The sequence below is a fragment of the Daldinia loculata genome (genome assembly GCF_022478755.1).
Source record: "Daldinia loculata strain CBS 113971 unplaced genomic scaffold F4817scaffold_20, whole genome shotgun sequence".
Classification (NCBI taxonomy): Eukaryota; Fungi; Ascomycota; class Sordariomycetes; order Xylariales; family Hypoxylaceae; genus Daldinia; species Daldinia loculata.
This window is the reverse complement of record NW_026054874.1, coordinates 407,569-433,452: the sequence shown is the minus strand read 5'-3', so window position 1 is coordinate 433,452 and position 25,884 is coordinate 407,569. Positions and strand designations below refer to the sequence as shown.

The window sequence follows — 25,884 nt, the reverse complement described above, 5'->3', positions numbered from 1 at the left end:
GCTACACATAGGGCAAGGTAAAACTCTTCAATACTTCGAAAGCAGACTAGCGGTGTCTGTGTATACCATTTCTGGAGAATAGACGCCATCGGGATGGGACCGCTGCTGCATCCTGGCTTGTCACTAAGACGTATGAAGGTCACTTCAGGATGGGGACGGTAGTACTATTACAGGGACTGATCCATACTTGTAATTAGACGGTAACAATATGTAGTAGATCCATTTCTACTAAAGCGACGAGCTGGCCCCTGAAAGTGGTGTTGGCTTCTTTGCTAGGTTATCCTTGGCCTTTGGTAAGATCATGACGTCTTGGTGATTACTGGGGATCTGGTATATGTAAAATTGAAAGTATAATTGAAGGTAGATAAAGAACTTTGTGGTCCATTTCGATGCCTAAGTATGCGTAGGTGGTTCACTATGGAGATAAAGGTGGATGATAAGTTGAGATAATATTCTTAATGCTTAGCCGATATTCAAGTTCGAGGAATACTCTTACAACAATGAATTGCTTAAACCAATAATCAAGGGCCAGGAAGCCACATATCTTAGACGCCTAAACTCGTATTATCCTCGTTAACATTGTTGGCTTCTGGGTCTTTTGTCAGGGGTTGTCTCAAACCAGCAAGTTTGGCAAGTTGACAGGCAGACAAGCAGACAAGTTGGAATAGCGAAACAACCTGGAACGCCTTTCTCGCCTGCTTTATCGAAAGTACATGTATCTCCTAGGGACAGCATGCCGGATCTATACCTTTACTTTTTTGTCAGAGGCAAGGAACATGAAATTTGCTAGAGGGGCTTTCTACACTTCGTAGTGGTAATTTAAGGCTATGAAACATAGCTAGCCGGCCAGTTTCCAGTCAGGTTAGTAGCCTATTGGTTGAAATCATCTCGTATAGCTATGTCCTAGAATAGGTATATTTCAACATGGATCCTCCTTGCTCGTATAGTTTCAACACTTAGAGGTGATATAGAGGTTGATATATTCTGATACTAAATCTAGTATATTTTATAGGTAGATGTCGGTATAAGCGTTGATGTGTTATAGAGAAGGGGGCATGATGAAGATTATTTAGACGCCATCTTGAATTTAGCGATTACAATCCTAGAATGGCGTTTGGATAACACGGCTCTGATATTGCTACCGATGGCGCGGGAGGACCCCCGTAGTCCCGTTGTGGAGTTAGATGGGATCACCCACGGACATGGATTAGGGTATGCTTAATTTAACGTTGAGGCTAAGAGTGGCGCGTAAGCCAGTAACCTAGACATCTGTGCCGCTTTGAAAAGGGCATGATAATAAAGATGGGGCTCCGAGGATATGGTCTTAAATTTCTATATCTATAGCTACTGGAATTCCTATAGTTACTCTGTAACGATCTGCATCCTCCCACGCTTCTGAATCGCATTCTTAAGATTCAGTCGCTTTAATAAACTGCTATTTCTCTACCAACGATTAGATACACCCATGTCTGATCGTATGGCACCTAAGACTCTAGTGAACTAATTTGTTAACATCGTAAAGCTGGCGTGGTATCTACCCCTTGGAGTATATTAGATAGACTGTAAAAAATGGAATTGCCCCACGCTCGGTTCCCAAGGAAATGGCACAGGGGAGGCGAACCGTAGAAAAAAAACCCCCGACCGCATGCCTTAGCTAGGCACCTACATCGGCACATACAAAATTCAAGCATACGCTTTGACATTTACCTATCCAGGTATGATTAGCAATGCTCCAAATGACGCGCCTACCGAACATGGATATACCAAACATTCTCCAGTACCTAAAGTACATAGGTTGAATGTTTGAGCTGTACGATAAAGCCCCTGCTCTCCGCAGAGAACATATCCCCCAGTAGGTATCCCGTATATGGGGATCTAACCAAGGATATCCAGACGGGTCCCTAATTATATCCTCGTCGGCATTCGGTAGCGACGCAAAGGTCCGACAAATCGGAAACAGAGGTTCGCTTTATCTGGTCCACTACTTTATACGTACCAAAGAAGGATATTGTTACTCCACCGAATAAAAGTAGGCCCTGGCTCGGGAGAGTGTGGAGGTATTGTACCGGAAAAGTCCTTTGCCAGGCTCTCGATGGGACGACATGGGATAATCCTTTCGCAGACTGGTAGGCTAGGTCCACCACCCTTCCTTTATATCGCTTAATAGTTCGCTCCCCTTCTCTTGCGTGATAATGCTATTGGGACCTAATACAAAAGGTCCTGGAGTGAAACAAAGACATTTTAGTGAGTACCCGTAAAGCAATGATGAAATTTATCTCAGTAAACTCAGACTAAAATTCGTTAAAATCGGGCTTACGCTTATCTCAGTTCTCAGACCTGAATTTGTTGAAACGGGTTTCGCCTGCTTGTTGGGTTGGGCGCCACAGGCGCCACGCAACGCTTGGCCTGTGTATTTATATCTGTAGGGTATATGTATAAATTTTAACAAATTTAGGTCTAAAGCCTGTTTGGACCAAAACATAATTTACTTTCTATTTTAGTGGTAAATAATAAAAAATTTAATTTATAATAATTTAATATATTATAAAAATGTATAAAATAGTTTTAATTAAAATAATTTAAAGTTAATAATATATTTAATTTATTTTTTTAACTTTTTTACATATGTATATAACGTTATATTTTTATATATTAAGTTAAAACGTTAAAAAGTATTTAATTTCCAAAATATTATAATTAATATTATATTATAATTAATATTATAATTAACATTATAATTAATATTATAATTAATATTATATATAGGTATAAAATATTATTTATTTTAATTTTAACCTTATAATATTATTGCTTAAACTTTTTTACCTTTTTATATATTTATATAATATTGTTTTTTTATATATTAAACTTTATAACACGTATTATAACTGGTATTACAACCGATATTACAGTTAATATATTATAATTATTACGGTTATTTTTAATACTTTAAAAAATTTAAAACGTATAAATTTAATCGATAAATTTAATAATAAAATTAATACAATTATATAATTAATTATTATTTATTTAATATTATTATTTTTAATAATCTTATTAATTTAACGATATTTTTAAAAAATAAAAGCGATTTTTAATAAAGACGTATTTAAAATAACTTTAAACCAAAGTTTTAATATTTTTTTAAAAAAGTTGTATAAGTTATAATTGGTTGGGGAAATAGTGTGGCTAAAAAGGTATAATCCCATAAACCAAAAAAAATCAAAACTTTAATTTAAAGTCATTTAAGATAAACTTACGCCCGATTGCGCCACAAGCGCCATAAAACGCCTGGTCCGTGTCATTGTATTTATGGGTTATAAGTGTAAATTTTAACGAATTTTAATTTAAAATATGTTTAACGTATTTAACCATAATTAAAAGAGTTTTTTTAAAAATTAAACTTTATATTTATAATAATTTAATATTTAACAATAACGTACGAAATAGTTTTTATTTTTATGATTTAACTTTTTTTATTTTTTTATTTTTTTATTTTTTTTATATATTTATACGGTATTACGTTATAATATTATAAGTTTTAACGTTTAAAAATACGTAATAATATTAAAAATGTTATATTAATATTTACATTTACGCGTTTATATTTATAATTACGTTTAAAATATTTTTTATTTTTATAATTTAAAACTTTTAATTTAATTATTTAAACTTTTTAATTATTTTACATATTTATACGGTATTACGTTATAATATTATAAGTTTTAACGTGGTATATTTTTAAAAACGTTATAACCGGTATTATAATTAATGTTATAACCGGTATTATAATTAATGTTATAACCGGTATTATAACCGGTATTACGGTTAATTATTATTTTAAAACGTTTAAAACGCGTGTATTTAAACGTTTAAAACGCGTATATTTATTAATAATAAAATTAATAAATATTTTAAATTAATTAAAATTTATTTTTAACATATTAATATTATTGTTTTTAATATTATATTTTTAATATTAAATAATTAATTATAATAAAAATCGCTTAAATTATTTTAAATTAAAAATTTAATATTATTTTAAAAAATTGTTTTAAGTTTTAATTAATTAAAAAATAATGTAATTAAAAAAAGTATAATTTTATAAACGATATTAAATTTTTAATTTAAATTTATTAAAATAAAATAAAATCATAAAATAAATCATTTTATAACGGTTATATTTTATAACGGTTATAATAATTTTAAAGTTATCGTTAATTAATTTATTTACATTTATTTATTTATTTTTTTACTATTACTTTTATATTTTAATTTAAAATTTATTAATATAACTTTAATACATTTTTACGTAAATTTTTAATTATTTTAAATAGTTTTTTATTATATTAAAATTATATTTATTAATATATTAATTGGTTTTTTTATTAAATATAACTTTAATTTTACTTTAACTTTTTTTATATTTTTTATATATATAAAAATTTAATTTAAGTTTAAAATAATTTTATAACGTTTTTTAAACTTTATTTTTTTTAATATAATTTATAATTATTTGGTTTAAAATTTAACGGTAATAAATTTATTAATTTTTATATTAAAAACTTTATTAATTTTATAAAATAAAAATTATATAATAAACGTTAAAAAAATAAAATTAAATAAATCGAATTTTAATTATATAATTTTTAACTTTTATAATAATTTAAACATGTTAAAATCGATTTTAACCATTATAATTATAAAATTAATAAATTTAAAAATAATAAATAATAAAATATAAACTTTATAAATTAAATATTTTTACATAAATTTATTATTTATATAATTACCGTAACCGTTAAATATAAAAATTTTTTATTAATCGAGATTTTTAAATTTTATTTATTTTAAGTGATTTTAAACCCGATATTTTCGAGGCGGGCTTCGCCCGTTTACTTTGCCACAAACGCCACGTAACGCGTGGTTTATGTGTTTGTACTTATAAGTTATAAGTAAAATATTCGAAAATATTTGGTTTAAGGTTATATAACGTTACAAAGGTCTTTAATAATCTCGTTAATAATGAAAAAATCAAATATTATATTTATAATGATTTAATATATTATAATAATGTATAAAATAGCTTTAATTTTAATGATTTAAAGTTAATAATATATTTAATTTTTTTTTTTATTTTTTTTATATATTTATATAACATTACATTTTTATATATTAAATTTTAACGTTTAAAAATTTTTAACGTTTTAATTATTTATTTAATATTAAGTTTTATATAAAATATTTAAATATAATAACTTAATATTTTATAATTACGTATAAAATTTTTTTTTTTTTAATATTATTTTTTAAGTTTTTTTTTTGCATATTTATATTAAGTTTTAACGTTTATTACAATTATTATTACATATTACAATTACCGTTATAATTAACGCGTTACGACCGTTATAATATAACCGTTATAATTATTTTTAATATTTTAAAAAACTTAAAACGCATAAATTTAATCGGTAAACTTAATAATAAAATTAATACAATTGTATAATTAATTAAACTTATTATAAAAACGCGTTAATATTATTATTTTTAATAATATTATTAATATTATTGTTAATATTATTATTTTAAAACATTAAACGTATGTTTTTAATATATGGAATTTTAAAACTATTTTAAACCATAAATTTAATATTGTTTTAAAAGATTATTTCAAGTTTTAATTAATTAAAAAATAATGTGGTTAAAAAAGGTATAACTTTACGAACGATATCGAATTTATGGTTTAAATTTATTAAAATAAAATTTTATATAAAATAAATAAACTTTTTTAAACCATTTAAAAACGATTTTTTTATTTATTTAATTATTAAAAAACGTAATAAAATGTTAAAATTTATATAATTAATTTTTTATATTAAAAAACCATTATTATTATATATTAATACCGTTAAAAATTATTAATAATAATAACGTTTTATTAACGGTTATAATAACGGTTAAAATAATAATCCATTTTTACTTTAAAAGGTTTTTAAATAATATATACTTGTAATAAACTTTTTTAAATATTAAAACATTATTTTTAATATTTTTTTATAATTTAAATTTATTAACATTTATACGTAACGTAAAAAAAATGTTAATAATTTTTAATAAATTTAATCGATTAAATAATAAACAAAATTATTAGTTTTAAACTTAAATTAAACTTTTATATTAAATTTAATGTTATGGTTTAAATGATGTTATAATAAAATGAAAAAAATGACTTATATTTAATGTGGTTAAAATTATGTAAAATAAATGTATATAATTATAAAAAATACTTATATTAAAAATTTTAATAAAATAAAGTCACATGATTAAATAAAGTCATTTAATTAAATAAATCATTTAATACACGATTTTATTTAATAATTTATTTAATAATTTAATTATAACGCCGTTTAAACGTTTATAATTTATCGTATAATTTTTTATATTATTTATTTTTAAATAATAATATAAAAAACCGGCGTGTTAATTTTTTTTAAATAATATATATACGCCGTTATAAAAAAATAAACGTTAAACAAATAATTTAAATTTTAAATATAACGGCGTATAATTTAATGTATTTTATATAACGATTTAATAAACCAAATAATTTTTTTAAATTTTAAATAATTTTTAACAAGTTTTATTATAGTTTTTTTTTATTTAAATACTTTTAATGTAACATTATATATAAATGTAATTAATTTAATAATATTACGATATGTTTTAAATTAATTATTTACTTTTAACATTATATATAATAATAACCGCGTAAAATTAAATTAAAAATTATATATTATAAAAAAAAAAAAAATTTAAATAATAAAATAATATAATTAAATTAAAAATTAAATTATAAAAAAGCTTTATTATAAATAAATTTAAATTAATAAATAAATTAAACGCATTTTTAAAAATTTTATAATTATTATAAAATATAACTATTATAAAATGATTTATTTTATAACAATAAAAATATACGTATTTTTATAAAAACGTTTATAAAACGTACTTTTTTTTTGTTTTAATGTTAATAAATATAACAACTAACTAACACATTTATCATAATGTTGTTAAAAAATATACTTAATTATTATCCTGCTTTTAATAAATTATATAATACAGCCTTGCCTTAAACTGTGTTTGGGCTGCTGTTTAGATTAACATACTTGAACAAGGGCCCCCGCCTTGTTGTTTGTGTTGTCCTTTGCAAGAATTCGTGGCAATATATTGCGGATTGAAGATGCTCGTACTTCTAGGGTAGGTCACCCCACAGTTCCTTCTACTAATCGTTCTAGGTAAGAGCGTGTGAAGGATTTGATCTGTGTTGTTCCGTCTCAAATGTATCTTAGTGTGTGTAAAAACAAATCCACATATTTAGTTCGCCCATTGGGCAAATGATACGGTCATCATCCCCATCACTTCCTTATGTTTCTTCATATCATCTCCCAAGTGGGTCGTACCAGTTGACAACTCCCGCAATTGCCCGTTAGGCTTTTACCCTTGCTAAACCCGAGAAGACCTTGACAGCTATTCATATACAAGGTCCCTCGTCTTTACTCATCCTAGATATTCCACCTTTTCCCGTCTATAAAAAAAAAAAAAAGAACATCACTACTAAAAAGTAAGATCAAGATAATAGCATAGTTATAGTATAAAGCTCCTTGATGAACGTAAAGGACCGGAGCGGATAGGGTTAGTATATGGTATTAGGGACCAAAGGAGAATTCGATTTGGCTTTTCTTAGCTAGATATGACTTTAGCACATTTCGATGTAGTCAAGGGGAGAACCCATGTGCTTGTGTTTGCGAGGGTTGAGGGAATACCGCACAGAGTGTACAAGGGTTGGCAATAACGTCTGTTCTCGGTCTTTGCAAGCTTTTCCCCAACCACCCTTAGTTCCCAATAGGGAGATCCCCTATCGGTATCTTAGTGGGACGCCATAACAGGTCACGATAACCCTTGTACATGAGAGCATCGTAAATACTAAATAGAATATAGGCTACTCTATAAGGATTTGAGCGGCTAAAATATGTTATGTGGTTGGCTGATAAATATAAAGTAAACCGGACGAAAGTTCGAGGCGAATTAAATGGGGAAAATAGGGAAATAAAAGAGGAAATAAAAGGTAGATAGGAGACTCGCTCATAAGGAGAGGTAGACAAATGTCAACGAGGTAAGCATGCAAAGCAGACCGACCATTAGTCGCGCTATTAGTCGTATATGGTATGTATGTGATCAGGATACTATGTAGTTGCTGCGCCATGCAACTTACGGGTCCAGCGTTGATCATAGATGTAAATACTCCGATGGATGACGAGGGCTGTATGAAACGTAAAGCCATTTTCACCTTCCCTTTTCGCTGCGTCGTACATTACGTTGAGAAACCGCAAGATAAGATCTGTAAGGAACTTCTTCTACTATTACTCTAAAATATTGATGAATCATAACAAATAGTAGTACCCAATTCACCGCTAGTCCTTTTAGTTCTCGTTCGAAGAACATGAATCTATAGATAGAGGCTTTTCTTGATAGCTTATAATGTCCCGAGGTCTTGACGAAACACATTTAAGCACAAGAAATTCCTCACTTATGTAGTTCTAGGATCCTTTCACGGATTATAACAGGCGATATAGACGGCATGCACACTTTGTACTGATATATCTGAGTATTTCATGAGACTGCGGCAATGACCTCATCTTTCTTAACCTAGTTATAGTAATGAATTTAGGAAGTAAATATGCAGGAATAATACTGCCATTTACATAAGTAGAAGCCGACGATGGCTATTTGTTACACGAATTTAGCTTATGGTAATGTAGATCAATCATATTATCCCGATAAATATTGTCGAGGATACTCAACTTCTATCACTAGGAGGACTTGGGAAGGTATAAAAACAACTATACATACTGAAATTATCCTTTGTTCTAGATGTCTCATATAACTTTAAACTTTAAGAACTTCTATATTGCCATCTTGTCATCCATGTTTAGCTCTGACCTGGGTTCAAGATTAAGTTAATCTGATTAACCACATATACGTAAGAACTTGCCTAAGCGTAGATTATCCTCTATAATTCCATAATTTCCGTAATCTATCACTAGTTAATTGCTTAAAGCTAAGTTGCGACCCCGTTACTGGGGCCCCCCTAGTGGGGGCCATTACCAAAACGCAACGCAATCGCGTTAAAATCCACACACGTTTTACCATAAAAATCAATTAATTTTTAATCTTTTAAAAAATAAAACTTATTTTTTTATTCCTTAGTTTTTAGCAATTTTAAAATGCTTATTTTTTTAACTTAATTACGTTATGCAATAATAATAAACGCTATTATAAACGGGTAATCTTTCCGTTAAACGTTTAAAAAATACCACATTTTAAAACATTACTTTACAGATTAAATTTTAAACCGTAATATACGGGAAAAATATTTAAAAACTTTTTAAAATTTTTTAAAATATTAAAAAAATAAATTAATTGCGTGGGCCGTTATGTTAAATTAAATTAATTATATATTGTTAATATATTATTTTAAAAATATTATAAAAAGATTATTTAACTGTAATAAATAACTTTTATTATTTAATAAATATTGGTATAAACAATTTTTAACCCGTTATTTTTAAATTAAAATTATTAAAACTTGTTTAATTAATTATAAATAAATTAACAAAATTATTATTAAAAATATTAATATTTTTTTTAATAAGTTTTAAAATTTATAAATTACCAATATCCCATTTATTTATTTTTATAACATTAACAAAATAAAGATTATAAAAAATATCGGAGATAATGGTATAATTTTTAATAACTTATATAAAAAATATATTATCGTAAAAAACAATAGAAATTATATATAAACGTTATTAATTAAATACATTAATAACAACAATTAATTTTTAAATTTTTTTATTATATTTATAAAAAAAAATATATAATAATAATAATTTCTTAATATAAACAATAATAAATTTATAAACTAATACTTTATTATATTTTTTAACAATTAAACTAATAATAATATAACTTTTAAATAATTATAAAAAGTTTTTATATTTAAAACTAAACTTTTAAATTTAAATTAATAACAATTATTAATTTTTAATAATTATAACAATTATATAACAATAAAATTTATATAAAAATATTATATTAATAAAATTTATTTAATCTTTTATTTAATATATTTATTTTATATATTATAAATTATTAACGTAAATATATTTTCGTTAATTAAATAAAACTATTATTATAAATTAAATAAAATATACTTTATTTTTTTTAATAATAATTTTAGCAAAAAAAAATTTTTTACAACCTATTAAATAACACAAAAAAAACGCTTAACAGTTAAAAATATCCTTGCCAATTGGAAAGTTATTAATATTTATCTTAAAAACTGTAAAAAGCCGTTAAATTACCAATTAATATTCCAAAATTAAACCGCTAAAACCCCGGTAACTCCGGTTTACGGCTTTAACCTCCCACCGCCAAATTTTACTAAAAAAATAATACCGATTAATTTAAAAATGCCTTTTAATTTACAGAAGTTTAATATTTTAACCCGGAAATTAATTGCGGTAAATAAATTATTTACGCAACTTATAACACAACTTTTATTTAAAAAAGTTAATAAAGTACTTGACACAATTATCGTTAAAATTATTACAACCAAAACTTAAACTAAATATTTAAAAACAGCATTAATAAATATAAAGCTTAAAAAATAGCAAAAAATTTTACCAAACCTAAATTTATCGTTTATTAATATTAAAACTATCATAAAAAAAAAAAAAACTTTAAAAACCGAAGTAATAAATAAATTAATTACGATTAAAAATTTAAAAGTTAATATAAATAATAAAATATTGTTAATTAAATTAAAAACAAAAAATTATATTATTATTAAATTGTAAATATTAAAAAATTAATTAAATAAAAACTAATTAAATATTATTAATTTAAAATAAAAATACTTATTTTAAAAATTTTAATTTTAGTAATAACTTCCATTAAAAAGGCTTTAATAATAAAGTTATAATTTATTAAAGATTTTTATTTTTAAAAACTAAAAAATAAATAACTTTAAACAGTTTAAATAAACTTAATTTTTTCATATAAATATTTAAAAAGACTACTGAAAGAAAAACTAGAGGAATATAATTTAAGATATTATATATCAGATAGAAAGGTGGATTAAAGACTTAAAAGAAAGAAAAAAAAAAGGAAAAGTAAAAAGTTAAACAAAGTCACCTATTCCTAAAATTAAAAAGGGTTAAAGTTACGGAATGCGATAATAAGAATTTATGTAAGTACGAATATTTATATATGCCATATATGCAAGTATGTAGAAATACGGTATAAAAGGTGGAGGTGTATACTAAACTTCCCGATATTTTACCGGTGCTTCTTTAGTTTAGGTACCTAGGTACCCACCTGCAGCTTTTATCGCAGCTCTTAGCTTCGCGCCAAGGCTTTTTATCATCCGTCGCCTTCGCAACAAGGAATTTCCAACAAGGCTGGCTACTTCAAAGCATCTACTACCCAACGTCTACGATCGCGACACCGAACGCGAATATAATCAGGATGCCGGTTGTTAAGGGAGGAGTGTGGACTAATATTGAAGATGAAATCCTCAAAGTTTCTGTTTCTAAATATGGTCTAAATCAATGGGCGCGTGTCTCGTCATTGCTACCGCGAAAGACGCCTAAACAATGCAAAGCCAGATGGAACGAATGGCTCGATCCCAGCATCAAAAAGATAGAATGGAGCAAGGAAGAGGACGAGAGATTGCTTCATTTGGCCAAGTTGATGCCAACTCAATGGCGGACAATCGCTCCTATTGTTGGCCGCACTGCAAACCAGTGTTTGGAACGTTACCAGAAACTCCTCGACGAAGCCGAGCAACGAGAATCTTCAAGCCTTGGCCTAACCGGTCCTGAAGGCGGCGAGACCCAGGCACCCACAGCCGACGATGTACGAAGACTACGACCAGGCGAGGTCGATCCAGATCCCGAGAGCAAACCGGCGAAACCCGATACCATCGATCTCGACGAGGATGAGAAAGAGATGTTAAGCGAGGCGCGTGCTCGCTTGGCTAACACGCAAGGAAAGAAGGCAAAGCGGAAAGCTCGAGAGCGTCAACAAGAAGAATCGCGTCGTCTTGCTGCTTTACAGAAACGCCGGGAACTCAAGACCGCTGGTATCAACATCAAGGTGGTAACTCGTAAGAAGGGGCAAATGGACTACAATGCCGACATCCCATTCGAGAAAGCGCCCGCTCAAGGTTTTTATGATACTGCGGACGAACAAACACGAAACGAGAAGCAACGAGCGGCTTTCGATCCTCGGAAGCAGCAGCTTGCGAACAAGCGTAAAGGTGAACAAGATGACGAGGCCGAAAGGAAGAGACGGAAAAATGATAAGGATGCCCCTTCAGCCTCCATGCAGGCTGCCTTGAAGGCCGGACAGATGCAAAAGATTCGGGAGGCAGAGCAAAGCAGCAAGAGGCGAGCGCTCGTTCTTCCATCCCCCCAAGTCAGCGATGGCGAGCTTGAGGATATAGTCAAGATGGGTATGATGGGCGAGCGAGCAAACCTGCTTGCTCAGGCCAGTGAGAACGACGCGACTAGGGGATTGGTAAACACCTACTCTACCTTAAACTCGCAAACGCCGATTCGAACACCCATGGCTCCGCCGCAGGAAGATCGGGTCGCCAACGAAATAAGGAATATCCGAGCGCTTACTGAAAATCAGTCGGCATTATTAGGGGGGGAGAATGTTGATCTCCAAGAGGGGGCCGGTTCGACGGGGTTCGAAGGTGCCACCCCCCGAAAGCAAGTCGTGTCAACACCTAATCCCTTAGCTACGCCTCTACGTACCGGCCTAAATGAAGTCGGTGCTACGCCTCGAAGGCCCGGCCAAACACCACTACGGACTCCCAGGGATAGCTTTGCGCTGAACGCTAGCGATGGGGATATGTCCCTGGTAGGGGGATCGACTAATGATATACGACTCCGAGACTTATCAATGAAGCATCAGCTTAAGTATGGTCTCGCTTCCTTACCAAAACCGAAAGAAACAGAATGGGAGCTTGAAATACCAGAGGACCAACGAGAAGTTATGGTAATGGACGAGACCGAAGAGGATGCTGAAGTGCGGGATCAACGGGAGCGTGCTATCAGGGAAGCCCAAGAACAACTAGAGAGGAAGAGACGGACCCAGGTGATGCAAAAACAATTGCCACGACCGGAATCTGTTAACTTCGAGGCCCTTATCCAACAGGCATCCTCGATTTCCGACCCCATCGAGGCTCAAATTGCTAAAGAGGCTGCTTTACTCATTGCGAATGATGCGGTGAAGTTCCCGGTACGAGGTGTTAAATCTAGCGTTGGTCCTACCCAAATACAGCAGATCGATGACGCCTCACTGGCTGAGGCGCGACTAAAGATCCTTATGGAGGTTAATAATAAGCCTAAACCCGAGGAGATCCAGGCAAGTTGGGAGCGAGAAGGCAGCAACGCGCTTCTCCTTGGATTGGGTTGCTACGAAGACGATGACGAGGAAGAGGAGGTAGTAGCGATGAAAGCCGCTTTCGATGTGAGTACACCAACGTGGTCTTAAATTTTTATACATACCTATATATTTGGCAACTCGTACTAATATTTTCTCTACAGGCGGTACAAGACTCTACGATGGAAACCGTGGAGAAGTGCGCCAAGCTTGAGAAGAAGCTTACACTCCATCTAGGCGGGTATCAGCAGCGAGCTAAGACGCTCCGCTCGAAGATGGGTGAGGCATACGAAGCCTTTGAAAAGGCGAACTTCGCTCTCAGCGCATTCAGAACGCTGGCTGTGTCGGAGGAGATCGCTGCCAGGAGTCGACTCGAGGCCTTGAGGGAGGAAGTCGGCTATGTCAGCCGCAGGGAGCGCGAGGCGCAGGAAGCGTACCGCCAAACCAAGGAGGAGCTCGACGCCTTAGTGGACGGCGTCAACGGCTACCATTAATTTCACCATGGGAACGGGCCGGGTTCGATTGCATAGATTGTACATTATTTTACGCGTAGTCACGTACTACTACTACTACTACTACTGACTGCAGGATAGTAGAAGTGTCGAGAGAGAGGAGTCACATTTGATGGTACGGCTTTTATTTAGCAAAGGATACCTAAACTGACTATTGTAACCTAGATTAAAACCCATCTAAGCCTATGAAAGGAGTTCGAGAGCAATTGAGAATGCAGAACACCATGTAAATGAATCAAGCGCTTAGGCATGAACATGAAGCTCTCAAATTGCTATATCCCTCCTTTTCCTTTTTTTTTTCCTTTCCTTTTCTTGACTAATCTATTATTTGACTTAACTACCCTAACAATAACATTGGCTTACAGATAGGTTAGGTATCCAATTAATATCCTACTTCCTCCCCGCAAGCCTCGGCAGCTTGACGGGCACAACCAATAAAGCACTAATAGCAGCGAACCCCACGAGACACAGGAAGGTAAGTCGGATCGACGCCTCGTAACTAGCAACGACCTGGTCCCGCACCGGGCCCGGCGGCAGCGCGGCAACAGCCTCGACGCTCTCGCGGACCTTCTCTATCAACGCGTCCTTCCAATCCTGACCCAGGCCCTCAGGCGGCACGACGAACGCCGCCAGGTACCGCACCAGCGCGTTCTGGAGCACGAGGGACGAAAAGGCGACGCCGAGGACGCTGCCGAGGGCACGCCAGAGAACAAGTGTGGACGTTACGACCGCTTGCTCGCGGTGCTCGGAGGCGGCGAGCACGGCGAGAAAAGTGCCTGGGAACTGGAACCCTTGGGCGGCGGACGAGGGCACTAGGCACAGGAGGTACGCGTAGTTGGGCCAGCCGCGGTGCATGAAGGCTAGGAGCGCGGTGCCGACTAGGTATAGAAACGAGCCGAGGACTATGGGCCATTTGAGGCGTCGGGTGTGCGAGATTAGGAAGCCGGTGAGCGTGCCGGTGGTGCTGGCCGTGGCGACGGGGACGACGAGGTAGAGCCCGGATGTGGTGGCGCTGGTGAGGAGGACGGCTTGGAAGAAGAGGGGGCTGCGAGTTGGTTTCTTATTAGATCTTTTACACTGTTTTTTTCTTTTTCTTCTTCTGTCTCCCTTTTCCTCTTCGTGTTGTTTTAGGTCGATGTGGGTTGTACTCTTGATAAAGGTTTTGAGGCGTGTATTTGGTTAAAATGCAAAACGGGTATGGGGCATGGGGGGGGGACTCACGTGTTGAACAAGATGGCGTTTAGTAGGAAGGAGGCGATGAAGTTCGAGAAGATAATGTTAGCCCTTGGGGATTTACTCAAGAGGATTAAAGGCATGATAGGTCGTTCGTGCTTTGACTCTACGTATAGGCATGCCGGGAAGCAGACGATGAAGATAACGAGCGAAGCGATTATGAACGGATGCGACCCTTATCTGTGTGTTAGTCTATATTTCCATAATAACCCCTTTTCTCCTTAGAGAAAGCGTATTGTTACTTACATGGCAGTACATTGCCTCCGAGGTTCTACACAATTGCAGTTAGTAGATATGATTATATCAATCGTTACAGGTCATTACGTACTATTCCCAAGATCAAAAACGTAGTAGACGTAGTTAGTAGGATAGATCCTTTGAAATCGAACGTCTTCATGCCCTCTTTAAAACTCTGGTGTTTATCCTGCAGGCCGAGATCATCGGGGATGCCGTAAAAAGCCACCACGAAGCAGAGAATGATAGGAAAGACCTGGATGCCGAACTCCCAGCGCCAGCCGAGGCTGTCTGCCATGAATCCTCCCAAAGCCGCTCCCAAGGCTGAAGCTAACCCATAAACAACGTTGACGTAGCTCTGATATGAACCTCGACGTCTTTCATTCTAGTCAGTAATCTGCTCACGATGACCATTTCCCGTCTCTGATTGACGTTTACAGCAAGATGGGGACGTACTCGATAGGCACCAGATCACTTATAATAATACTTCCCATTCCCAGTACACCTCCAGCGCCGAGCCCGCAAGCAGCCCGCGCAAGGATAAAGCTCGTCATGCTCTGTGCAAGAGCACACCACAGCGTCGAGAGTGCGAAGATGACCACAGCAGCTAGGTAAGGCGGTTTTCTACCGATAGTATCAGAGAGGCGGCCAATGACGGGCTGGAAAGCCGTGCTCGTCAGGAGGAATGCAGTCGACAACCAGCTAGCGCTATTAGAGCTGCGGAAGTAACTTGTGATAACCGGGTGTGAGGATGCCATCTAGTATATTGAAGCATCTTGTATTAGCTTTGCAACCCTACCGTTGTGTATACCTAGGTATATAAGGTACACTTCGACGTTCACTCGTAAGAGAGTCGAAATGAAAGGGTTTATTCCACTTACTACTGAGTATTAGCCACTACAAGTCAAATATTTTGAAAATAATAATACGAAATGCCTTTTTATACATACCAATAGTCCCATCAAAACACGCAATGAAATGCGTTAACATAATACTCAAGAACACGATTCCAAACCGCTTCTTATCCGTGTCTATCAAATACGCCGGCCTTAGCTGGACATCAGCAGCCTCGAGGTCAGCCTCATCGTCGCTAACAACATTCGACAGCGAATCGTCAGGCTGCTGCTCATCCAGCGTAGGCCGCGGCGGCGGCGACGTAACGCTGCGGGCAATCGAAGGGCGGCGACGCATCGTGCTCCTAGATCGGCGACGCCCCCGAAGCATGGCCGACTCGAAGGATTCGGGCGCCAGACCCGACGCCCCCGACGTAAAGCTGCGCGCCACCAGCAAGTCCGACTCATTCGGGTCTAGGTCATTTTCGCTCCCACTCCCGCTCCCGCTGCCGTCGTCGGCGATGACGCTTTTGCCATTTGCCCCGCGAGGAATCGCGATGGGACTTGGTTCTTGGGAATGCCTATCCCCCAAAAGAGCTGTTCGCTCCGTGATAGGTTCGGAGCCATTTCCGTGCGGTTGAGCTTCGCCATCGTCGCCCATCGTGACGGCGAATAGCTCGGGGATTATTCCAGTCGCTAGGGACTATTCTTCCGAAATTAAGTATAGTAGCAAGTTTTAGTCTCGTCGACCCACCAGAGAGATTAACTAGGATTTGAAAATTGCCGACGCCGTTAGAACGAGGCCCTGCTTAGATAGGTAGATATAAGTGACCTAACCTAGTATATTAGGTAGTGGTCCTCGACGCCGAAAAGAGGATACCGTCAGAACAATTAATATCCTAGATATTCTCACATCCAGAGAGAGAGGGAAGTAAGATTTATAAGTAAAAGTCGACAATTCTAAGACAGAAGGAATAGACGAGTCGGTGAGAGAATAGAAAAGAAGAAGAAAAAAAAGTTCATTGCAGGTGGAACTACATAGATGGATGTTGAAGATATGTATGTTATATACACTGTATGGCAGGATAGGTGCCCCTTATAGAAGCCAACCGTGGTACGTGCGGGTTGCTACTATGCGCACAAGGTGGACTGGTGGACGGACTTGGTGGACGGTGGGTTTTATGAGAGGCAGCAGATCGTTTCCGAATTATGCGGGGAACCGCTGAGTGCCCGATCCTCGGTCTCGAGCGTTTGGCCAGAACTGTCCGTCCGCGTGACCATTGTTCGGTCGGACCCCAAGGTGTAGTTTGTAGTTTGTAGTTTGACTTCTACCTATGTAGATACTTTGTGGTCTAACTATATAAGTCAGTCAACTAGTCTCGCCATGTAATAACGCTAACCTTGCTTCATAACCCTAAAGAGCGTATACCCCCATACGCCAATTGTTTTGGTAGACTCTAGTATTCAACCTACCTTGCCCCTAGTTTTTTTTTTCTTCTTGGACGAGAAAATGAGATTGGCGCACATATTACAAGTTAAATTATCTTTTCGCTGAGTATACCCACTTCGATGATATTCACGGCACTAAAGCCATATTGCGTGCTCAGAAATGGAGCTTATCAAAGTGTAAATATGAGTAATATCTATTTCTAGCGTATGAGATTTTCTATCATAAGAGCGTACCTGTGCTGCTGCCATGATATGCAGCGGTCATGATGATATTCCTTTCCATGGTAGTGTGAACGTATACCTCTCCAAACTCCGGAATATCCCTAGTCTATATTATCATGTTAAAATCCTAGACGTCAACGTCCTTGGACTTCGCTTGAGAGGCACCACATAATACACCTGCCCCAGTGATTCCACCGTCGTGACAAGGGCTCATGACGACACTTACAGGAGCATCGTCTCCAAACTCGGCTTGGATTATCGAGTCGAGAAACTTTTGACAGTCTGCTAAGTAATCCTGAAAATGGACGATGCACCCACCCGTGTATCCAACAATCAACTCTACCTTGGGTTGTTGCTTCGTCTTAACGGTATGGCTGTTGGTCTTATCTTGGAGTGACTTTCGAATAGGAATATCTCCCGCACAAGCAAGCAATCCAATTATGGCTGCTGCAACAATAGCGGCAGCCCTAACTTCAATAGCCTTAGCTATCCTATGTAAAACATCCGCGATTTCTTCCGTCCACCGGAAAGGTGCCTTAGCAGTCGATTCCGGAAATTCGGCCTCCAGCTTCTCTAGTAGTATTTCTGCAACCGGAGGGCGGAAATGACTAAGAAAGGTAGTTGTAAGGCCAAAGCGTGTTAAAAGCCGCGTGGGCAAAGCATCCGAAGGGATATTTAGGTGGTTCTCGAGGTAGTCTAGTAGCATTAGTCGTCCAAGCTCGCCCAAGTATCGACCCGCCGTCATGTATTCAAGGGGCTGAAACCCAGGCGCCTCGCCTTCAGAGTCGAGCTGAGCATCCCATTGACTGATTAGGCCAAACTTTCGTAGGGCTGGTGCTGTTCCGTTAATACTCCATTCGGTATTAACAGCGATTTTCATGTCAACGCTTGAATTTTCATCTAGGACTTTAACTTTTCCGGGTTGCTTGTCCTTGTGGAGAGTGCTCCTCTTAAGGGGTATCGTTGCGTTGCTACCAGTGCCGCAGATAAGTCCCATTGCCGCCTTATGGGTTTCATCTTCTTTAGATTGGTATATGAAGGAGACCAATGTCGCAACTGAGTCGTTTAGGATGGCTGCAACTTTGATAGGAGGTAAGTCTGGAGTCTTAGACCTCTCGTATCCATTGACTAAATGAGTCCCAAGCTGTAGCCTAGAGGTGATAGCGAATCCTTTTCCCATTGCCATTAGTGTTGCGTCGGCTAAGGTCTCCTGCACCATTGGAAAACTGAATGTGACTCCCATGGGAAGTTCTTGGTCGCGAGGTAGGTCAAATTCCCGACAGCCTTCCCGTACAACTTCTGCAATGCAAGCCCCGATCCACCTGAACAGCGAATCGGCATTCTCATTTTTAAGTACATCTGAGATTGGCCATGATTTCTCAAGTAATCGACGGATGTTGGACGTCGGTTCTCCGTTTAAAGTCTCCAAGTCACCATTGGTACTACCGCCATCGACGACTTTTTCGTTCCCGAGTAGCTCAATAAAGCCAACCCTTAAGTTAGTACCACCACTGCTAGCTGTTAGTTCAAGCTACCGGGTGCATATATGTTATATTGACTGGATTCGTACATATCAATAGCTAAATATCTATACTATAAATTAGCCTACTGGTCGAAAGCAGATGGAACTTTAAGGGCAAAGAACGCTCAATTATAGCATTGGTGGGTAAATTATATGGTAACATACCGTCCCTTTTCTCTACCTGCGGTGGGCCGTAATACTGACTCAGATATCGGGGTCGGGAGGAATTGGTTCAACGAATTGGCAGATAGATCCTGAAATGTTCGGTAGAACTCAAGTGATAACGCATGCGCCTTTGCCTCATCAACGGAAAGGGGCCCGAGGAAGTCTTGAACGCCGGACTTCATAGTTGCGTTTGGCATGCCCATTACCTAATTTCTAAGTCGTTGAGTATAAAACGCGATTTTTGTGTTAGTCAAGTAGTAGGACGACTTCGTGATGACGTCGAGGTCATATCTACGATAAGTCGATAAGTCGTGAGAGTGAGGCGGGTGGGTTTAGACGAGTTTGGACGGAGCTGGCACGGATACTAAAAGAAAGTACAGTACGTATGCTCTAATGGAGGATAGAATTAGGATGTTATATATGTTCTAAGATTTGTTTGAAGGAAAGTTTGCGGAAATCGGCTTCGAATCGAGACTACCCTATATGGTACGAGTGTCTGTATATATGTTCTTTATGTTCGCTGGTAGTTTCAAGTGACTTGATTCCAAGAGGGTAAGAGTCAGAACGAACTGCCGAATCAGCGGCTGTAGATTTCTAGAAACGTTACAGTTGCAGGGATGTTCATTGGGTACCGCTGTAGGTCAGTGGACTATAGTGGGTAGAACGTCTGAATGTATCGACTTGTATCGACTTATGCAGGTAAGGGACGACGAAAATATGCGTAAAATATGCGCGAACGTGCGTGTAGCACGATAAATAAATTTAGGTGAAGGTAATAATATCGAAACATCAGGCAATCGCTCCTAAGACAGATCGGACAAATTAGATGGAATAGGTAAGTCAATAGTAACGTTGAACGGCCTTATTCACCCTGACTCGATTCCGAATGGTGATGTGTGGGTTAAAAGGGTCAGAGTTCCAAGGTCTCATGGTCCAGTCAAAACTCGTAATAGGTACCAGATCTACTAGAAAGGACTGCCAGGGTTACTTGAACTAGGGGACCTTGTGTATGTATGTACTTCGTACAAAGTCACTGCTACCGGAGGCTAGATTAACTAAGGTTAAGGCAGGTGGGTTTCATCAGCCACATTGATGGATGCGACCTGCGCTCCACGTTTCCAGATCTCTTAGGGCAGATAGCAGAACCAACCGGCGCCTGACTTGCCGACTCGGTCCAATTTCAAGCAGTAGCTCCAGTTACATGTAGCTTAGTAAACTTTACGCTTTTGCGCCGTGCGCCGTGCTGGGCCACTTTGTTACATGCCGCGGCAGGAGGCTCTTCGGGAAAGCCCCTTAGGTCACCTTTTGAATTCAATCCCGTGCCTAACGTTGGTCACGATAAACTTTATTCCTTCCTAGACCATCGTGACTTGATTTCGCCATTTGCCATCCAGTAATAGCAATTCTAGTCTTCATTTTTATTGCTCCAGTGCTATTCTATTTTTTTTTTTTAATACGAGATGCATCGTTGAGCATTTCAGTAATCACGTTGTTTACTAGTCTTCAGAAAAATCAATAGGCCAAACTACCTGAGAAGATGGCTGCCAAGAGCAGTCTTCCGATAATGGAGGAGAAGCCGGCGACGCGAAACCACTGTCGACGTCAACGCCGACCGATCCTTGCAATGACCCTCATCGTCGCATCTCTCTACGCGCTTTACATGGTATTTTGCAACCATGTCGTATCCTCATACGCTACTATGTTCGTCCCGGAACCCTCTCGACAGCAATCATCGACGCCAACCCCCAGCATTTCTGTGTCGACGGATTCAGAGCTCGTCCCTCTAGAGGCGCACATAATGAGCAAATGCCCCGACGCTAGAGATTGTCTCAGAGACTTAGTGCTACCCGCTATGATGCGCGTAAATGAGAAAGTCAACTTTACATTGTCGTACATTGGAACGCCGACCGAAAATGACGGCGTCGACTGTAAACACGGCCCCACCGAGTGCATGGGCAATATCATCGAACTCTGCGCGCACCATCTGTACCCGGACCCCAAGATCTATCTCGGTTTCACCATGTGCTTGACGAGGGATTATAAGGTGATTCCGCAGCGAGAACTAGTTGAAGACTGCGCGCTGGAACACGCTATTGACTTTGAGAAATTGAACGATTGCGCTGCAAAGGACGACGTAGCTATTGGAATGGCTATGCTGAGAGAAAGCGTCCAGAGGAGTGCTGACGTACGTTCTACGTAGTATTATTGGAAGTAATATTGGCTAACTAGTGATAATTTAGGCGGGTGTCACAAAGAGCTGCACGGTCCGACTCAACGACCAAGTATATTGCATTCGAGATGGTGGGGAATGGACCGACTGTGCTAGCGGACCGGGTGTTAATGATCTTGTCATTGCGGTTGAGAAGCTTTACCGGAGTTCTTAAGCGGCTCATAAATTTCAATCCACAGATCCGATGCCTCACCCAACGTGTAGCCTATCGAGATGCTGTCCATCCCAACCTCTTCATCTCCTGACATCGACTCGAGTTGTTCGATGATACTATCCAACCCAATCGCTTTCCCGACCGACTGAGTAGAAGTTGCCTCTAACATGACGTGCACAACATGGATATGGAAATGGTAATAAGTTGGCTGGTAATGAACAAACAGTTTCAGTTGATCCGTGTCGATCTGCGGATATGTCTTCACCGTGGCGTCTATCAGCTTGGCTTTCATATGTTTCAGCCAAGAGATGTGTTTTTTCTTTAGGTCCCTCAAGCTCCAGATATCTCGTCGTTCGACTATACCTAAAAGGTGTAACGCTTCGATTGTCTTTCGGTCCCAGTGCAGATTCGGCAGCATTAGGAACCCTTCGTCCCCATCCTGGCCCAGCGGTGTTCTATAAATGACGTCTTCGACTTCTTTCCTCCCTTCGATGATATTAAAGACCCAATTCAAGTGGCCCTCTTCTCGATTTATCTGCATAAACGGCCGCACCTTATTGCGGTAGATCTCGGGTGTCTCTGTCACGAAGCGGTACCCTTGCTTGCTGTGTTTCTTGATATGCTTTTCTGTGCAAGGGCATATCAGGGATATCTTGAGGTCGGCAAACTTGTCGTTTTCATTTCCCTTGAGGATGGGTGCTCCCGAGGCTAGGAACCACGAATATATATCATTATTGCCTAGGTTTGTGATGCTGCGTAGATTAGCAGGCAGGACGGACAAATACTCTTCAGCGTCGGGGATAGGAGCGCGTTCTAGTATGAGAAGCGCAGGTTGCGAGTCGACTTGTCCGTATAGCGTGATGTGCCGTCCTGCTTCACCTTTTTACGCTGTGTCAGTTCTTATATTATATACCCTAATCTTATAGCTCTAGAGAATGCACATATGGAGGACATCATTCTGGGTAGCATTGTCGATAATACATGTAGGATTCCATTATAATTATGACGCACCTTGATTAATCACGCGCTCAAACTGGAACTTGGGAATTAGCGCTTCAACGCGACGTTTACTTTCTTCAGTCGCCATCCTCAAGCAGGTTTATGGAGTTTACGTGGGAAATGTTACATGCATGAGTTGGATATATGAAAGAAATTTGAAGTCAACTTCTAATACCGCCGTTTTATCTCGTATCGGCGACGCCTTATCGGAGCTACCCCTCAGTCGGTGTACCTATAGGCACCTAGGCACCTAGCCACTCGGTGAACGGGCCGTTACAGATAACTAAATCCAACCCCGCGGGTCGTACCTGGAAACCTGCCTAGGGTACATGTACGTATCCGGGAGTGAGATCTAATACATAATCTCATCTAGGTACCAAAGTATCATTACATTTAGCCACTCACTCACACAATTTCATATCACCAAATTCTATATAGGATCAATGAGATCGAAGATGTAGTGACGAGAATAGCTATATCAAACATGAAATTAAATAACATGTAGGTATTCGAGGCCATGTAAAGACCCTCTTTCAATCTCATTTCATGATAAACGCTTAGAAGCTAAGCTGGTGGCAGCCGATGCCGTCCTAACCGATACAACCGCAACTTTTCCGTTGTTTGCTCACTAACACCCCTTACCCCTTATTATCCGATCGTATTATAGATACCACGGCATTTCATATGTTGATTTCCAAAATTTTAAGCTGCTAGAGTACCTAACGCAAGACTTCTAGAGGAGGGAAAAGGGGGAAGCGGGAGACTCAAAAATCAAAATGCTTAAAGACCGCCCAGTTTCCCGAAGAAAGATACTGGGCGCGGTGGGACAGGTTGGCGATGGGGGCTGTATAGATGACCTGTATGCACAAGATAGCTTGATTAATAAGATATGTATTTTTCATCTAGTTACATAAGTATTAGATAGGTTTGGATGTAGCATGCAACCTTGTTTATAATGTTTAAAAGAGAAAAGGGGGACAGTCATCCCTTAGGGACCTTAACACCCCATGCTACACCCGAGCTATTTCTTTTCGACCATGTCAATTTTAGGGGTTATTTGACAATATAAGTAAAACTAGGTTAAGCACTGGATAAATCTGAGCTTAATACATAAAGTTTACGTGATATTAAGATACATATAACTAGTGAAGATAGCTGGGACTTACTCGTCGTCGATTTAACTACTAATACGGCGGCCATACTAAGAAAACAACCATCGGTAAAAGAGGAAATGAACTATAATATGTCCGCCTGGTCTATGGCATTCCCAGTTTTACATGAGGAAGCCTGACTTATATTCAGATCCTCGCTAAGATGTCTCGTACTGTACCTAACAGCAGTCCCCTCGACCACTTATTTCAGCACGACAATCTCATATAGCATTCGGAGCACAGGTATCCTCGACAGCATGGACATGGATTATCTAACGTACTACAAGCTCCATAAACAGCCATCAGAAGGCTGTGACTAATTCCCAAATATTCAATGGTGACCATCCAAGTCCAGTATGCCAGATATTAGCGGCATGCGGAGGCTTCACTAGACTGGCCCTAAGCAGTCGCTGCGGGAAGTTCAAGAGACTACCTATGTTCAAACTATCATGCGGATCATGGGATTGTCGATCTAGATGTCGAGGTATGGGAGCTAGAACTTAGTAGGTTTTTCCTACTCCTCGAATACCTTGCAAAAGGGACGACGGTCTGTGTAGATTTGCGGGACAAGGTGGCGCTTGTTGAATAGGATGATCCTCGTTCTAAAGACGCTAGTATAGGCGATGCTTTGTTGAATTCAAAACAGGGCCTAATGTTATTAAATAGAATCAACGGAAAGAGTAATACTGTAGTCAAAAAAACCATCTTAGCAACTTAATTGTCCAGATAGAGTCGTTATTCAGGCACCAGGGAGTAAAAAACGAGCACAAAAAAAGAAGAAAAAAACATACAACACCGGGGATTCGCTGGTCGTCACCGACCCAACTACTGGTCCGGCGGTATCCGGTTTATCGATGGGAGAGCGGACGGGATCCCGAGTTTTCCAGATCCTATGGTCGTATGTGGAAGAGTTTGTTTTGATAGAGCTTATATATTATCAACGGTAAGATTGGGGAGTTTTACCTCCCCTGAACTATCACCCCGGATGTCCCACCAAGTAATTTTTATGTTTATTATAAATTATAGCATTCGATTTTCATAAAGATTTCTAAGATGTGTACCTATTAAGGAATATTAACTAATATAATCCTAATTATGAAAGGGTTGAAACATAAACTAAGACGGTTGTGTAAACCTCTCTAGTAACGCAAAATTTACTCGAGCCAGGACTACTTGAGCCAGGACTCAATCCTACACTATTAGGTATGATATATTAACTACTATCTACATAAGCTTCATAGTTCTAGAACTCCAGCCGTACCTGCGTTAGATTAAGTGCCTACTCTCTTTCATCAGAGATAAGGAATTGCGACATGGTGGTGAGGATGACACCACAAGCTACATTTCAACTACCTTATCCCATGATACCATGTCTCAAATGGCAGCCGTAGTAGGAAGGTAAATACCGAGGTTTACCTAGGTATGCTCCGCGGCAAAATAAGCACTCGGCAGCCCCTGAGCACGGCAGAGCATCGCGTCAATGGCTAGAACCAATATATCGGCACGGTAGGTGGCCATCAATGGAACGTACCCGATGACTTGACAGTTTCACGTGTGTCTTCACTGGAGGATAAGTCAGTAGCAGTGGATGGCTGTTAATGCTGCGTCACGTTTCACGGCATACCCGTTACCATGCAGTAGACATGTCACCGTCCATGATAT

The 25,884-nt window shown here is 37.5% G+C and overlaps 4 protein-coding genes across 4 annotated transcripts; 2 read left to right on the top strand and 2 right to left on the bottom strand.

The window, feature by feature from the left end:
* Positions 1-11,592: 11,592 nt before the first annotated feature.
* On the top strand, positions 11,593-14,012 carry F4817DRAFT_358339 (pre-mRNA splicing factor component-domain-containing protein; the record flags this gene model as incomplete). The annotated part of the gene is made up of 2 exons (XM_049306014.1): positions 11,593-13,605; positions 13,683-14,012. 2 exons carry the CDS (start codon positions 11,593-11,595, stop codon positions 14,010-14,012), a joined length of 2,343 nt encoding a protein of 780 aa, XP_049159793.1.
* Positions 14,013-14,420: 408 nt separating this feature from the next.
* Positions 14,421-19,870, bottom strand: F4817DRAFT_358338 (MFS general substrate transporter; the record flags this gene model as incomplete). Its single annotated transcript, XM_049306013.1, has 9 exons — positions 14,421-15,075; positions 15,252-15,438; positions 15,510-15,534; positions 15,592-15,874; positions 15,954-16,255; positions 16,379-16,380; positions 16,448-16,927; positions 18,179-19,512; positions 19,689-19,870. 9 exons carry the CDS (start codon positions 19,868-19,870, stop codon positions 14,421-14,423), a joined length of 3,450 nt encoding a protein of 1,149 aa, XP_049159792.1.
* Positions 19,871-21,136: 1,266 nt separating this feature from the next.
* F4817DRAFT_90784 (uncharacterized protein) lies at positions 21,137-21,963 on the top strand. Its single transcript, XM_049308046.1, has one exon. It carries the CDS (start codon positions 21,226-21,228, stop codon positions 21,886-21,888), a length of 663 nt encoding a protein of 220 aa, XP_049159791.1. The 5' UTR covers positions 21,137-21,225; the 3' UTR covers positions 21,889-21,963.
* F4817DRAFT_90779 (scavenger mRNA decapping enzyme) lies at positions 21,963-23,481 on the bottom strand. The gene is made up of 2 exons (XM_049308045.1): positions 23,084-23,481; positions 21,963-22,951 (listed from the first exon to the last, which is right to left on the bottom strand). The coding sequence occupies exons 1-2, from the start codon at positions 23,157-23,159 to the stop codon at positions 22,038-22,040; spliced, it is 990 nt and encodes a 329-aa protein (XP_049159790.1). The 5' UTR covers positions 23,160-23,481; the 3' UTR covers positions 21,963-22,037.
* Between the last annotated feature and the right edge of the window lie 2,403 nt (positions 23,482-25,884).